The sequence below is a fragment of the Odontesthes bonariensis genome, chromosome 1, assembly GCF_027942865.1.
Source record: "Odontesthes bonariensis isolate fOdoBon6 chromosome 1, fOdoBon6.hap1, whole genome shotgun sequence".
NCBI classification, from domain to species: domain Eukaryota; kingdom Metazoa; phylum Chordata; class Actinopteri; order Atheriniformes; family Atherinopsidae; genus Odontesthes; species Odontesthes bonariensis.
Genome location: NC_134506.1, coordinates 27,588,080 through 27,602,685, shown reverse-complemented (window position 1 = coordinate 27,602,685; position 14,606 = coordinate 27,588,080). Strand labels below are relative to the sequence as shown.

The following is a 14,606-nucleotide window of genomic DNA, read 5'->3' as shown; positions in this document are numbered from 1 at the left end:
TAGGACTATTTAGGTGAGTTTGTCTGCTGAATCTGCTAGTGTGTCTTGTCCTTCCTCCACCTCTGGCACCCTCTATACTTTCATTACACCTACCCGAACCAGGGTTTGAATCCCATTCCTGCTTTTCTTACCTCTTTTATTTCTTCCCCTACCCGAACCGGTTTGCATCCCCACCCCGCTGTAACTGGTGTGCAGTTGGTGAGAGGCTGAGGTAGATTATGGTTGTTGTGGTGTGAGGAGCAGTGTTGGCTGGCATTAGGGGGGTGACTCTGGGACGCCAGTGGTCATTGTCTAGCCTCCTGGAGGTGTCGTGGGCCCAACTAGACGAAACACTGATGAAAGGAGGTTCCCACCTGATGACCCCAATGATATGTTGGTCAGCACTGCTCATTGATCTATATAATACGGAGTGTAGGGAATTATTCACTGAGTCTGGTCCTTTATTTTATTTAGCACAAGTTTCTTGTGTTTATATTGAATTGAAGCAGTCCAGGCAACAATTGGACCAAATTAAATCATAAAAATTACAAGAGATGATGCAGTATCATTGCTACACATTATTTGTGTATTTGTTTATTGGGTTTCAATGACATGATACAGAAAAGAAAGAAGAAGAACAGGCTCAGATTTTAATTATGCATTCCAATGGAATAATATTCATGCCAGACAATTTATTACAGAAACAATAGAAAATGTAATGTAAGGGACCTTCATTCAGCCTTTGCGTCGTTAACATGCAGGATGAGAAAGGATTTCAATGTTTTAACATGAGCACAACAGGTTTTGTCTTTAGTGGCATTACACAAACTCTCTTTGCACTGTTTTTTTTTCTCTTGTTGAAACACATAATGATGAACATGTGAAAAAAGAAAAGAAAAAAAAGGAGTTCCTGAAATGGTGCTTTTGGATTATCTTTATAAAGTTCTGAGGCAAGCACCTTCTAGGTGCAAATAGAGTAAAAAAAAGAAAAAAAAAAAAGAAGCAGGAGTTGCTACAAATACAAGCAAAGGCAACTTATCAAGATGGGCTGTAACTAACCATCAGTAAGCCTTATTTGTGTGGTGCATGAAAGTCCTTTCGTAGTAAACCAGAGTGAGAAGCTACAGGCATTTAAAAAGAATCCTCCAGCAGTGCAAAGTTAAGACTGCAGGCGGGCCAACCGTCCATTTAAAGCAACTGTTTAAATTAAACTAAACGTGCTTATAGACTGAGATTTAATATCAAATTGTCCCATAAAACGTACAAAACGTGAGTGCAACAAGAACCTTTAAATAAGGCCCAGGTGATGATCTTTGCATCCTTGCACATTGCATACTCAACCTTAGATTGAAAAAAAAGCAACAACAGGTTAAAAACAACTGCTGAGATCTTCCATGTGATTTGATTTAATCTACACAAGAACAATTTTATGACCTGTGATCCTGCTCTGGATGTTTGAGTGAGGGCTGAAGTCACTTCAAATCAGAAACTACAGGAAACACTCCCTGTATTAATGCCAACAAGACATCAACCACACAGAGTTTTTGCTGAAGGTAACGCTTCCTTAGAGGTTGAACTGTTGGGACAATTTGCTTTATGTACAATGGTTTAGGTTAAGCTAAATTCATTCAGCTTAAAATTAAAAAATTAACACGACAATAAAAGATGAAATCCCCTTTTTAGGGGATCATCACAACCAAAAAAAAAAGATGCATGTTGATATAATTCTTGCAGCTGCTAGGGTGACTTCTTCCCCAGGATAATGGCATTCTGGATTTATAGAAAACATCAAACAGGTACAATAATGCATCTCTTGACAAAGGCCAAAAAAAAAAAAAAAGCTACAGTGTCACCATTTGTATCACAAAGAAGCTAATTCAGGATCATTGGTCAGGTCATAACTGCAGTGTCTTCTTTCAGACCGCTGTGGAACACTGGTCTCAAATAAGCACCCCTGTTTAAGGATACACTTAAAAGACAGAATAGCTGGTTGCTTGTCATATGAACTTGAAGCCCATCTGATCAACAAGCCTCACTAAACAAAAAAAATACACACTTACAAATGCATAAAAGACATGCAACAACCAAAACATACAGTAAAATAAAACAATAAAATGAATAATTATTCAATCAGAAATATTCTTGATTTCCTTTCTGTTGCTACAGAGCACCTAGTGCATGGTCAGTCCCCCCCCACAGTTTCAACAAGAAAAAATGAGGCCATACACTCCGGCTGTACTGCTAAATGTGTGACAGAATTCAAATGCACTGGCTGTGAATAAGTGGCAATGGCCTCAGTAACAATGACTCGCCAGTTTGAATCACAAGAAACAGCTGTGGAGCATTACTGTGCAGCTCAAACAGCAGCCACAAACAAACATGATGGTGAAACAGTCTGATGGGTCCACACCACACTGATTTCAGAGAATGGAGCTTGGAAATTGAAGCTTTGTTTTATCTGGAGGCAGTGTCGTGTCATTTTTCCCACTGAAGTGATCTTTTTTTTTGCCTGCTGTACGGGGTAAGAGCTACAGCACAACAACAACAAAAAAATAGTATTTTCAAACTAAGTTCAAGGAGAGAAGTTAAATATTTCTGATTTTTTTTTTTTTTTTTTTTTTTCCTCCCCCATTTGAAATAATATAATCTTAATTTGTCTACTTTAAAGTCCAGGTGGGACACAAGGCCGTCAAATTCAGATAGAAAAAAGGGGGTCATCTTCAACCAGAATGCATGTGAAAGAATTCTGCCAAAAAGAGAGACAAACAACAGAGTAGAAACCAAAACATCTTCAAAGAGAAAAAAAAAAGAAAAGAAAGGGAGGTTATGGGATCCATGCCATGCATTTGTGATGCACATTTTTTGTTTCTTTCAGAGGTTCCTCACTCGAGAACTTCATGTAAATCTTTTTACACCATCAGCTCCTCTTTTATTTCTGCTCCTCAATTTCTCGTTTGACCTCTGCTACATAACGGTGGTCTTTTCCATGAGCCACTTCCATGATAGCCAAAGCCTGCAGGCAGAAAAAGACTGAGTTACAAACCTGTTACAGACACACTCACCAGGTCCCTTGATCGAATTGTGAAAGGCCGAGACAGTGACATCGCATCACTACAGTGACCTCCGAGAGTACATCGGAGGAGTAAAAACGCTCTCTGAGCTTCAGGGCATACATTTGGGCATCTGAAGTTATCTGAACTCAAAAAACACAATTCCAGCACATGTTTCAAACACTCTAGGTTGAACAATGTTCTACCAAAGTCTGACACGTCCAATTTTTTTTATAACCTGATAAGGATACATCAGTTTATTTTTCCATATTCGTCAGGTAATTTAAGTTAATTTTCAATATGTTTCAAATGCACCATCAGCAGTTCTGCCATTACTAAAATAATGTTAGCTTCTATACACTTAATCAAAATAGAGAGGAATGGTGAAGCCCTGGGTTTAAGGAGCTGATATCTGAATTAAGGAATTACTACATGCGTTTGGACAGTAGTATATTAACCTGCCAGGTGGACATGTCTTGTGGTGCAGTGTTTTAACCACGGGGCCACTTTAACAAATGACTTGTGACAAGATTTTGCTTATAAAAGGCATCAGTATCAACTGTCTGTGGCCGGATTGGAGACGAGGGAAATTTAAGGATTTAAGAATAAAACTGCAAGTCAAGTACTTCTCTACCTTAGTGGGTTGCAATCTGAGCTCAGATTGCTTTGTGTGCAAGTGCAAGCTCTCAGGCATTTTACAGTATGCTCGTTTATACAATAATATGCATGTAACAATGTCCAAGCTTTTAAATGGCTCAGCTGGATTCATTTGTCTCTTAAGGCTAACTCATTCTCTGGAAAATGTTCTCTTTTATGTTGCCCTCTATTGAGCTCACAGCATGTTTTAGCTGAAAAATCTACCAATAGACAGGACGTATATTTAATCACCTTCTTCAGAGCTTTGACTCCTTGTGTCTTCTTCTCGAGCCCCAAATACAGACGTCCCAGTTTCAGATACATTGATGCCACATTGAGAGAGTAGGCAGGATAGTGAACACTGCAGACACAATATAATTTCTGCATCAAGTCAGATAGTTACACCATACGCAGTAGAAACACTATTACATTTGGGTTTGTTTCAACAACACACATTTCACTCTGATCTGACAATATATTTGTGGAATAAAAAGTCAATATTTAAAGATCCAATTTATATATCTGTTCACACAAGGCTGTTCATCTAAAGATTCCCAAGGTCAGGTACAACTAACGTCTCTTGGCGTGACTTTATCTCCAAACCTTTGCACATTTTCATACCTTCGCCATAGAGATTAAATTCCAACTGACAGACAGACGGATTGCACAGCTACTTTTAATTCCCTTAAGTTTGGGGATTGGTAAACACCAGTGCTGCTGTACAACTGACTTTATCAACTATTATCAGCTTGACAGTTTGCTTGCAGATCAGTTTACCTGTACGGATGAATAATCTTCTCGCCGTAGCTCATAGCGCCGTCCCAGTCTTGCATGTAGAGACAGACGCCCATTGCTTGATACATCATGTGCAGCATATAGACGTTAGTGTCTGCAAAAATAGCTCCCATCTTCTCCAGGCTGAGCTCACACATCTCCAGCAGCTCGCTGGGAGGTGCAAGGGAGTCAAGGAATGATACAGAGAATGCAGAAAAAGAGGAGGGCGCATCGAAGTGAAAGCCTGTCACTGATAAAGAGACACCAGAGCAGGTTATAATGAGAAGAGGATATTTTTATAGTGTTTGGCTCTCCTGAACTCTTCGATGACATTCCTGGCATAACAGACCAGGGACTGGATTTCCCCCGTCTCTGGTGGAGAACTCAACTTCCTGATCTCCATTTTTTCATTGTCCTACAAAGAGGAAAATAAAAGACATAAATAAGCATGGTAAGATATCTTACACAGGATACTGTTTTCAAAAGATTTAAGTTAGAAGAAGTACGTTGTGGGTTAATTCTGATGATTCTAAATTCAATTCAGGCAAAAATATTAGGATGTATTGTTCATTCAATATGATAAATATATCTATTTATGAGCACACCATTGAGTCATTGCTTCATATTAACATAGTAGACAATTCATGGAACATGAGCAGTAGCTTTCTGAAGTAGAAATATGACAAAACGCAAACACCGATCCCGATGTTGGGACAGTAGTTCCAGGAACCTGCTGCATTTTTCCAACAGATAACAGACACTAATACAGAGGCAATATTTTCTTTGTGCATTCCTCAAACCATTCAATACACCGTGCACTCAGAATTTTAATATTTTGTATTTAGATTGGCTGTGCTTCTTCCAGACTGCGTGAGTTTGAACCTTAATGCCAAGAGATAGGAGAAACTTCCAACAGAAAGGTGCTCGCTTACTTTTACCATTACCTAACTAAGCAATAAGTGGAGCATCTGAATACTTATGTAAACGCAATGTTACCATCTTATGAATTCATAAAAATAAAAAAAAAAACACTCCCAAAAACGGATTTTGCTTTGGTTTTCCGGTGCAGAGAAAAGGGAGTAGATGACAAATAAAGAATGAACGACATCTTGACCAAAATGCAGGAAACGTCACACAACCTGAAAACCTTTTGAATGTACGGGTTCAAATAAATGTGTGGCAAGTCAACAATACCTTAGACTTGGTGGTGCACTCGGTACATTGACATGTGAAGAAGTAGGAATCTAATAACCTCTCTTTTCGGTCTTCCGTAGGGTAAAGAAGGTCAATGTAACTGTTAAAGATCTACAAAGGGAGAAAGATGAGAAACAGAAGAAATTGTGAAAAACTTGTACATTTAAGATTCTGTAACTGTGTTGGCCTTAAAAAACCTTGTGTTTATTTACCTCCTCCCCTGGGCTGATCTCTTGAACAGCTCTGACCTCAGCCACTGTGCCTTTATAGGTCACTATGACATTAGGACTACAGCTGTGATTCATTAGTGCTACACTGGAAGGAAGAGAAAAAAAAAAAAAGATGGAAAATCAAATGTACCAAAATCTATTGTTCTGTGTCCAATATCCTCAGTTTTAATCATCATGCATTATCATGCTAATTAACCATTTTAATTGGTCATCCAGTTCGTGGTAGAATCTGATCGGTTAATTGAAAGAAGCCCGTTTGTCATCCTATCAGAATTTTTCAGGTTCTGTTTTGCCAGCAAGCATGGCAGCTCTGCCACTGGTGTCTTCTGTAGAATTACAGAGGACAGTGCTTTAATAATTCAACAAGAAATCCATTTGAAATGACAGTGAATCATATTTTCCCCAGAAATAGGTGGGCTGTGTTCTCCCCTGATGTGTTACCATGAATCACAGCTACCTGAATGCTCCCTGTTTGAACTGGAAAAGTGAAAGAAGAGCAAGGCAGCCTGTTTATCCAAAGTTGATCCAACTCATTCCATCGCTATCAGTTTTGCCATCATCACATGGTATGAAATCTAAAAAGGTGTTGAGCCTCTCGGTCTGCGGCTCTCAAGTGATTTATTTACAAAATCTGTGGCCATCATGCATGTTTACCTTTCTCATACATTTTATCATAACCTTTTTTTTTTTTTTCTAATTAGCCTTTTGAGATAAATAAAGTATTATTCAATCCAACCAACTGCACTCTTCTTATTAGTTCTTAATTCTTCAGTTTTTGTCGTTGGATAATTAACGTGTACAGGGCACAAAACTGCTAAACACATGTACTGTTTAACTGTGATGATGTGTCTGCTACTCACTCAGGAAAAACAGCTGATCCCAGATGGGAGAGCTCCTCGTCCTCTATGGTAAAACCGTTACAGTTTACCTGGAGGCAAACGTGAGACAGAAAGACAGAAGGAAGGATGCAAACAGACAGGTGGAGACAGAGTTAAGGAACAGCAGGGTTGAGTTATAATGATGCAATAAGTATCATCCTCTAATGTGCTGTAAAACCTCCACTGAGGAGCAGGAAATCCGGTGGTGGAGATTAAATGTAGCCCTGTGATGAGAACCAAAGAGGTTGGTTCCATTAGTGTAGCGTGAAGAGAAAGAGGTTGCAGCACTGCCAGACAGATCAAATTAAAGAGCTAAGAGCTGCTGACAGGAGTGTGTGGGGCAGAGCCTGGCTGCACTAACATGCACTCCTGTGGGTCTAACTGTTCACACAGGCAAGACTACAGAGAGGGGTGAAAGATGGATACAAGTGGATTCGTGATCACAGTCCTCAACGTGCAAATATATTTTATGTTTTGTGTATGTCTGAGTGCATGTTTCAAACAAGCATTCCTCTGCAAATCTTCGACTGAAGGTTAAGCCCCGTCTGTCGCCACAGTGAACTCTAAACCCAAACAACAGTAACCAATGGAAACCAAACATAGATCACATAGATTTGCCAAACAAATATGGCACAAGGTTTATGAGATGTTTGAGGACGTTAATGTCTGAGATTGATAAGTGTATGAACACAGATGTTCGGAGGCCTAAAAGTTAACTCATGCATTATCAGCCGTTACTGCAGCATCTGCAGTTCAGTAACCAGCTAGGGGTTCTTCATTTTTTAACATTTACTGTTTAAAATTAATGTAATATTCCTGGCTTAATATACTACTTTTTGGTTTTAGTGGCGATAGCAGTACTGAATAAAGCTTCGAACAGGATGGCTGATATAACACGCACAGAGATGAAGAGTGTTGTCCAGTTTTACCTGTGCAAAGAGCTCAGTGAGCGCCTGGTCGTCGGGGAGGTTACTGATGTGTTTGGAGTAGAAATGATGCAAAGCTGCTATGTCAGTTTGGTTCATCTCGTCCTTCTCACTGTCCATCTTATCTAAATCTGGCGAAAAAACAACAGACAGAAAGACCAACAAAGACAAGAAAGGGTGACAATTACTTTGAGAGTTTAGATAAAAGGAGACAAAAAGCTTGGTGAAGAAATAATAACAGTAAAATATGACTGAAAAAAAACAACTTTCTTTAAAAATTGGGACCAGCCGGTTAAACGGGAGGAAAAAAAAAAAAAAAGATCACTCAGACACTGGCACGTATGTTTTCAAGAGCTATAATGTACAATATTCCACAATATTCCCCTTTAAAATGTAAACCTTTTAAAACTTAAATTAAGTTTTATAACTACACTTCCTTACTTTTAACTGCTTTTGCTCTGATTTGCCCTTTTGGTTGCACCAGTCTATGAAAAGCATATACATGTATGACACTACTAAAATGTTTTGTGTTCATTGTTTTAACTTGTTACCACAACTGAATTACAGTTCTGGTCACTAAACTCAGCAGACAAACTCCTCATTGTCAGTAAGTGCAAAACATACCATTGCTGTAGGCCATGTGTCTTTGCCAGTCACACAAACTCCCACAGACCAGTGGGAGCAAGTAGCAGCCAGCCACACAGCTTTGTATGCATGTAAAACAGGTGTGAGGGTTAACTCTGTGAAAATCCTGTGGTGACACCACTGAGCCCGCAGCAACTGCTCAGACTAAATGATAATTCAAACGGAGCCGAGAAAACAGTTTGTTGGCACGTTAATGACTACGAGTCTTGCTTTATTCGCATTTATCTCATATCTATAGAGGAAACATTTATTTTTTTTATATGACATCATTCAAATCTTACAAGATAGGAATAAGCTTCACAGAGTTTAGCTTCTGTCGTTTGTAATGTTGAGCTGAGATAATATAACACCAACGCGTGTCTCAATACAGTCAATCTCATAGAGAATAGTTCTGATTAGCTTGCTTAAGGGTAAAGTTGGAGCAGTGTGTAAAGAAGGGGAGAGAAAATGAAATTACAGAACCCAGAAGCTTGGGATTTAAGTCCCAGAGCGCTGCACACTTGGATTGAATAATAAAAGAGACAGAACCAGGACTGCAGGCTACAGCCCAGGATATTAATAGACACACTGCTACAACTGCAGAGACACTGCACGATCACACAAAGGTGCGCGCACACAATGTAACTAAAAGTGCATGAATATGTAACTAAACTCGTGTATTCATTCACACACACACATACAAATGTACTTACGGGACTCAAACTCTTTGAGCAGCAGCAGCCTTTCTGAAGGGGTGCGCTCTGTAGTTACTCTCTGGATCACCAACACAGTTCAGACACAGGAGTTATTTTAATCAAATAACATAAATATGTAAAAGACTTAATAATGCAGCAATAGAAAATAGCCTAGTTTTGTTTTTCCACTGTACTCATTTATAAGTTATTAAAAAAAAAAACTTCTGGAGCCAATTTAGCCACAATAATATGATAATAGAGCAGATTCTTTACGCAACGTGATGAAAGTAGAACTGGATTTGGAACAATCACATCAATAAAGAGCAAAACCTATTTAAAAAACAACAATGCTGTGCTGACAGTGCGAGAGAGTACTTTGCTAATCTGCAATCTGATTTAAGGGTCCGATAAATTGATTGCCAAGTCCCAGGACACCGCACACAACAAGCTTTCTAAATAAACCTCATATGAGCCAAGTACCTAAAGGTATAACCACTATAACATGCTTTCCAAATGAGACTGTAATAGCTGCCTTTTTTTCTTCATCTTAAAAGGAGAAGTTTGTTTTTGTTCGTTTCTGAACCTTATTTAATACTCACTGTTATCTACTCACCGATAACAGTTTGGTGAAAGTCGGCGTCCTTCGGAAGATATTTAGATCACTCGAGATCCGCGTATATCCATAAAATGGGAGAGAACAGGGCATAGACAATACAGCCTCTAAATAAGGCATTATCCGTCTTTATTTCACCAAACTGTTATCGGTGAGTAGATGAACGCATTTTATGCCAGAAATAAGGTCCAGGTTTAAAAAACAAACAAAAAAACGAACTTCTCCGTTAAAGTATGGTTTTGGTTCCATTTGTAGACACAGTCTTGATTGAACTGAGAATAATGACGTGTTCTGTCTTCACTTCTATTTATTTCAGCTACTCTGCATTATTAATGTAAATCCCATCCATCCTTCCTCACTTTGCTTCCTTATTCTAATGTTAGCTTACTACTGCACAGAGCCGCTGTTTTCAGAGGGAAGTTGTTTCTTCTCCTCATATGTGCAACTTTCACCTGTTTCACGATGATTCTGGCCACCAGTCTGACCGTCTCTGATGGACACCAGTTTTCCCCATAGGCACACATGGCTACACACTCCAACTTATGCATTGGCCAGTCACCTCTCTGCGTAGAAACACAAACACACAAAAGAAAACTGAGATAGGAAACGGGCGAAAGTTGTGATTTTACAACCTGTTCAATCGGATTAGTATAAAAACGGGAACACATGAGGAGCCACAAAGCGAGTAAGAGATAAGCAATGGCTGACGAGTTTTATCATCACAAAAGAAAATGGTCCATGAATGACGGCCATTGTCTGCCTGTATTTGTACCACATCACTAAAACTAGACAAAGTCAAAGAGAGGACAGTCTGAATCGTCGTAGCAACAGCAGTCACCCCACTCTGTTTTGAGGAATACCTGCACGCAGCTCTTCCAACTGTTGTTACTGTGTCTGGTCCAAAGTGCCGAGGTGGGCCACACAACCATTAAATATGTTTTTAAACTACTACAAAATGCTCCCATTTTAGAGGAGTTGATCAAAGAAAAAGACATTTTGCCAGCTAATGCAGTTCAATAAGAGTCAAATAAGTTCAACTCTGTTATTTGTTGGCTTTTCAGGAAAAGGAGCAAAACATGGACGATTCAAACTTTTTCTTTTCTTAAATAAAAAGACTCTCTCATGGAGTGCCTTATCAGAATACAATTTAAAAATGGGTGGAAGTTTTTAACACTCTTCTATGTGAAATCCCTTTACTGGCAGTTCCTCACGTTCATTTTTTCCATGCACTCATAGAAACTGCACATTCTTCATGAAACTGCAGGGGAAAAAAGCCTCTTACCTGACAGTCCACATTGCAGTAATAGGCCTGCTTACATTTACCACACTTGAAAAGGTCTTCTCTCCTGTAACAACATGAAAATTAAACACCTTCCTTTACTACAGCTGTGCTTTGCAGGATTTCTAAGACATCTTTACCAAATGAAGCAACATGCTTCCGAGAGGATTGTTGTGTGGTTAAATGAAAACTTTTCGGATACATTCTCATCCCATAGAACTCAACAGTGTCGGTAGAGTTGTTGAGTGTATTTACATGCTGGGCAATATTCCAACTGTTCACTGTTGACAATACATCAAATAAGACAATATTCAGATTATGGTGTAAACTATGAGGTGCAGATAAAGTATTTCATTCATAATCCTGTGTTTCAAAGTTTCAAAGCCTAGTCAGATCAGTTTTTCAAGCCTGGCTACATGCCCCCATGCCACTGCAATATGCTTTACACTGAAAAATAGGAGTTACATTTAAAGCAGTCTTTGAAAATATAAAAAAAATAAATAAAAAAAATAGGAACAACGTGATTAACAACTCATGTGTACATGAATTAATGTACACGTTTACGTCCACCCCCTATAATCCACAAGAGCACCCCCTGTCTTCCCATCTCCAGCTTCCTCCTGTTGGGACACATGGACTTCTATATTTAGCACCCTAACCTTTTAGTGCTCTAATGGCAGCCTATGTAGGACACGTGTGGGTGTATGAAAGTGTTTGAGTGTGAGGAAGAGACGTCAATCGACATTAAAGGGTGTTATGACGACAAGTCATGATGTATAAAATATAGAAGTGGGCAACCCAGCAAACCCAACACACAGCTGCACATGACAGTGCTCAGTGAGTGCTGTAGTCTGGCCTCTCTGACCACTTCACATCCTACATGGTTTATGATGGAAGCTTTGGAGGTCTGACATAATAAGACAGCAATTTCTAAGGGTGTTTACACGGCTAGGTTATAATATGCCCCTTATGGGGCTGCATATTTGTCAAGTTGACCGGGTAAGCTACTAAGAAACTTTGTAAGCCAATGCAGCGGCAATTTAACAGAGGGAACAGGAGAGCCGGGGTTTTACATTTTGTCTTTAAATCCACCAGTGTTGGATTCCCAAGACTCTGCAGTGCTACAAGCAAAAGCTGCAACGTTAGTCAGGTGAGCTGCCTCACCGCACTGACCCATTTAAAGACTTCATCAGTACTGGATGTGTCCAGTGGTTTACCAGCTAACCTAGCCAGGTAATGAGGTTAGCCGGCGTCGGACTGGCCACCTCGCTCGGTGTGCACCCATTTTGATAAGAAAATAAGGTACCAGCTTGTGTTAGCGCTTTTAAAGGCGTTTTTCTGCCGTTTCAGACATTACCTGGTGAAGCAGTGTTCACAGTGCGCTCCCCTCTCATTCACCGTCAACACGTAGGAGTAGGCAGGGCAGGCGAACACCAACTCCCCGACCGCGAAGTGCTTCACCGCCTGCAGCCCTCTGCCTTTGTCCGGGCTCAGGAACCTCTCCGTCCCCTCTATACCTTCGTTTTTCATGCTTGGTTTCGTTTAGGGTTCTCCGCTCAGAGACAACCAACCGGACCACCTGTGTCTGCTGAGTCTGCTAATCAGCTTCTGTCTGAGCTCCTTCTTCCTCCCCGGTCCCGCATGTGTCCGCTGTGTGTGCCAGCGCCCCCTGCCGTACAGGCAAGGACACTGACATTTACAGAGTTCAAGAAGGCCTGTCCTGCTGTAGCGCTGTGGTTCCCTGCCAAAAAACAAATGTTTAATGTTCCTACAAAAATGTCTCTTGTTGTATTGGTAACCCCGTTTACATTGGGAGAAAAAAGACATTTTATTATGTATATGTATTTGTATCATTATAGTGATATGTTTAAAATCAGAAGTTTACACACACACGCTTATTAAAACAAAAATCTTTAAACACCACATAGATAAATTGTTAGCAGAAGCTGTATGATATAATTTTGATATCCTTTTTTTTTTTTTTTACTTGGTGTATGACAAGAAATCTTTTTAGCGCTCCTACTTTGTGTCAACACTACCTGAGACTGGAGATTGCAAATACATATCGGGTGCAAAGATCTTCTTTCGTTTCAGAAATATCCTCTTCTGCTGCAAAGTTCCAAAATCTTCCGTAAAGCCGTTCGAGAGGGAGTGGTGCCTGTTACAGCGCCACGTTGGCTCATAGAGTTGTATAAGGATTATTCAGTCACACAAATCACTCTGTCTCCATATGTTTGTTTTCATCTTGCAAAAAACACAGAGGAGAATATAAATTTACTTTGGTTGTCCCTTTTGGTATTAGAGCCTAAAGCTTCACACGTTAAAAAAAACATTACATAGTGGGAGATTACATAGTATACAGGACGTAGCCTCATCCAATTTATTTCTACATTATATGTATGATTTGGAACTGACGAGTTTATCGTTTTTGTCTCAGTAACCCAACTGACATTCAAATCTGAACTGTGCAACATTTCAAGTTTGAATGATCTCAGGGAAACTTAAATGAGTTCATGCAATTCATTATTTGGGATATCAGGTTTATAATATATAGCTACAAACATTATTTCTAACAAGTATGAACATTTAAATTTTTGTGTCACCTGTGACTCAGAATGCATCAGTAGGTTGATGAAAGTCCAGCTGCTTCCAGTTTCACATTTTAAGATCTAAATTAGAGCATGTTTGATTGATGGTTGGAAAATGTTCCTTCTTTAAATATTTAGGCCTCAAAATACATGCAACATTCATGCACGGCTGCCTCACTGTGCATCCTAAGTAGAAAACGTCAGTTAACAAACTGACTCATTAAGACTGAAGCATTTTGGAGCAGCAATACAGCATGAAATGAGATCCGAAGCTGCATAATTGGAGCAAACCTCAACAGAAAGTATTCTACATTCAGGGAGCATGTTTGTAGAGAAGGTAAGACCAAAACACTTCACAACATTTAGATTATATATATATATAAATATATATATATATATATATATATATAAATGCTTTTATTTAAGTTAATCATTTTTCCTCATTCAAAGTTGGATTTTTGCAGTATCTATAAAACAGGGAACAGTTAGAAGCACTGTACAATCTGACAACAAAACTAGGAGCTGCGGCTGAGAACACTGTGTATATATGTACATACTGTACACACACTGATGTAGGTATATACAAAAATATACACTTTTACATGTGTGACACCTCAAGTCATATCACCCACCTCGCTACTTTTAACACCATTCATTCAAACAAAGACACATTCCTCGCACATTACACCACTAGCTCTTGCCCCTCCCTCCTGATTGCAGTTGTTTTCTATAATCTGTCATTACTGATTAATGAACCCTTTACAGTGTGTTTGTCTTATGTGCATTTTCTCGGACTCACACACACCGTCACAGTCGCTCAAAGCAAAAGATGGAGAATCTTAAGCAGTCCTGAGCTGGATGTCTCAGCAGGGATTTTCAAATATCAGAGAGGGCTCTTTTTCTGTTAATCCTAAGAGGGAATCTGACGGGGGCCGAGAGGGAAAGATGTCCCAATTTTAGAACAAATTATGACCAAACTCTTTCGCTGTTTAAAGGAAAAAGCTGAACAGCTGTTGAGCTATGGATTATTTCCCTCTAAGACACAGCCAAAATAAATATGAAGTCCTACTGGCTAAGTGAGGAGGACCCTCTTGTTTACTGACTCGTGTTTAGTTATATGCACACTTTAAATTCTAGCAA

The 14,606-nt window shown here is 39.4% G+C and overlaps 1 protein-coding gene across 1 annotated transcript; it reads right to left on the bottom strand.

Moving 5' to 3' along the window:
* Positions 1-544: 544 nt before the first annotated feature.
* Positions 545-12,616, bottom strand: smyd2a (SET and MYND domain containing 2a). The gene is made up of 12 exons (XM_075462843.1): positions 12,236-12,616; positions 10,882-10,945; positions 10,052-10,162; positions 9,005-9,065; positions 7,671-7,798; positions 6,724-6,791; positions 5,846-5,948; positions 5,634-5,744; positions 4,734-4,854; positions 4,443-4,617; positions 3,918-4,026; positions 545-2,992 (listed from the first exon to the last, which is right to left on the bottom strand). The coding sequence occupies exons 1-12, from the start codon at positions 12,406-12,408 to the stop codon at positions 2,909-2,911; spliced, it is 1,308 nt and encodes a 435-aa protein (XP_075318958.1). The 5' UTR covers positions 12,409-12,616; the 3' UTR covers positions 545-2,908.
* Between the last annotated feature and the right edge of the window lie 1,990 nt (positions 12,617-14,606).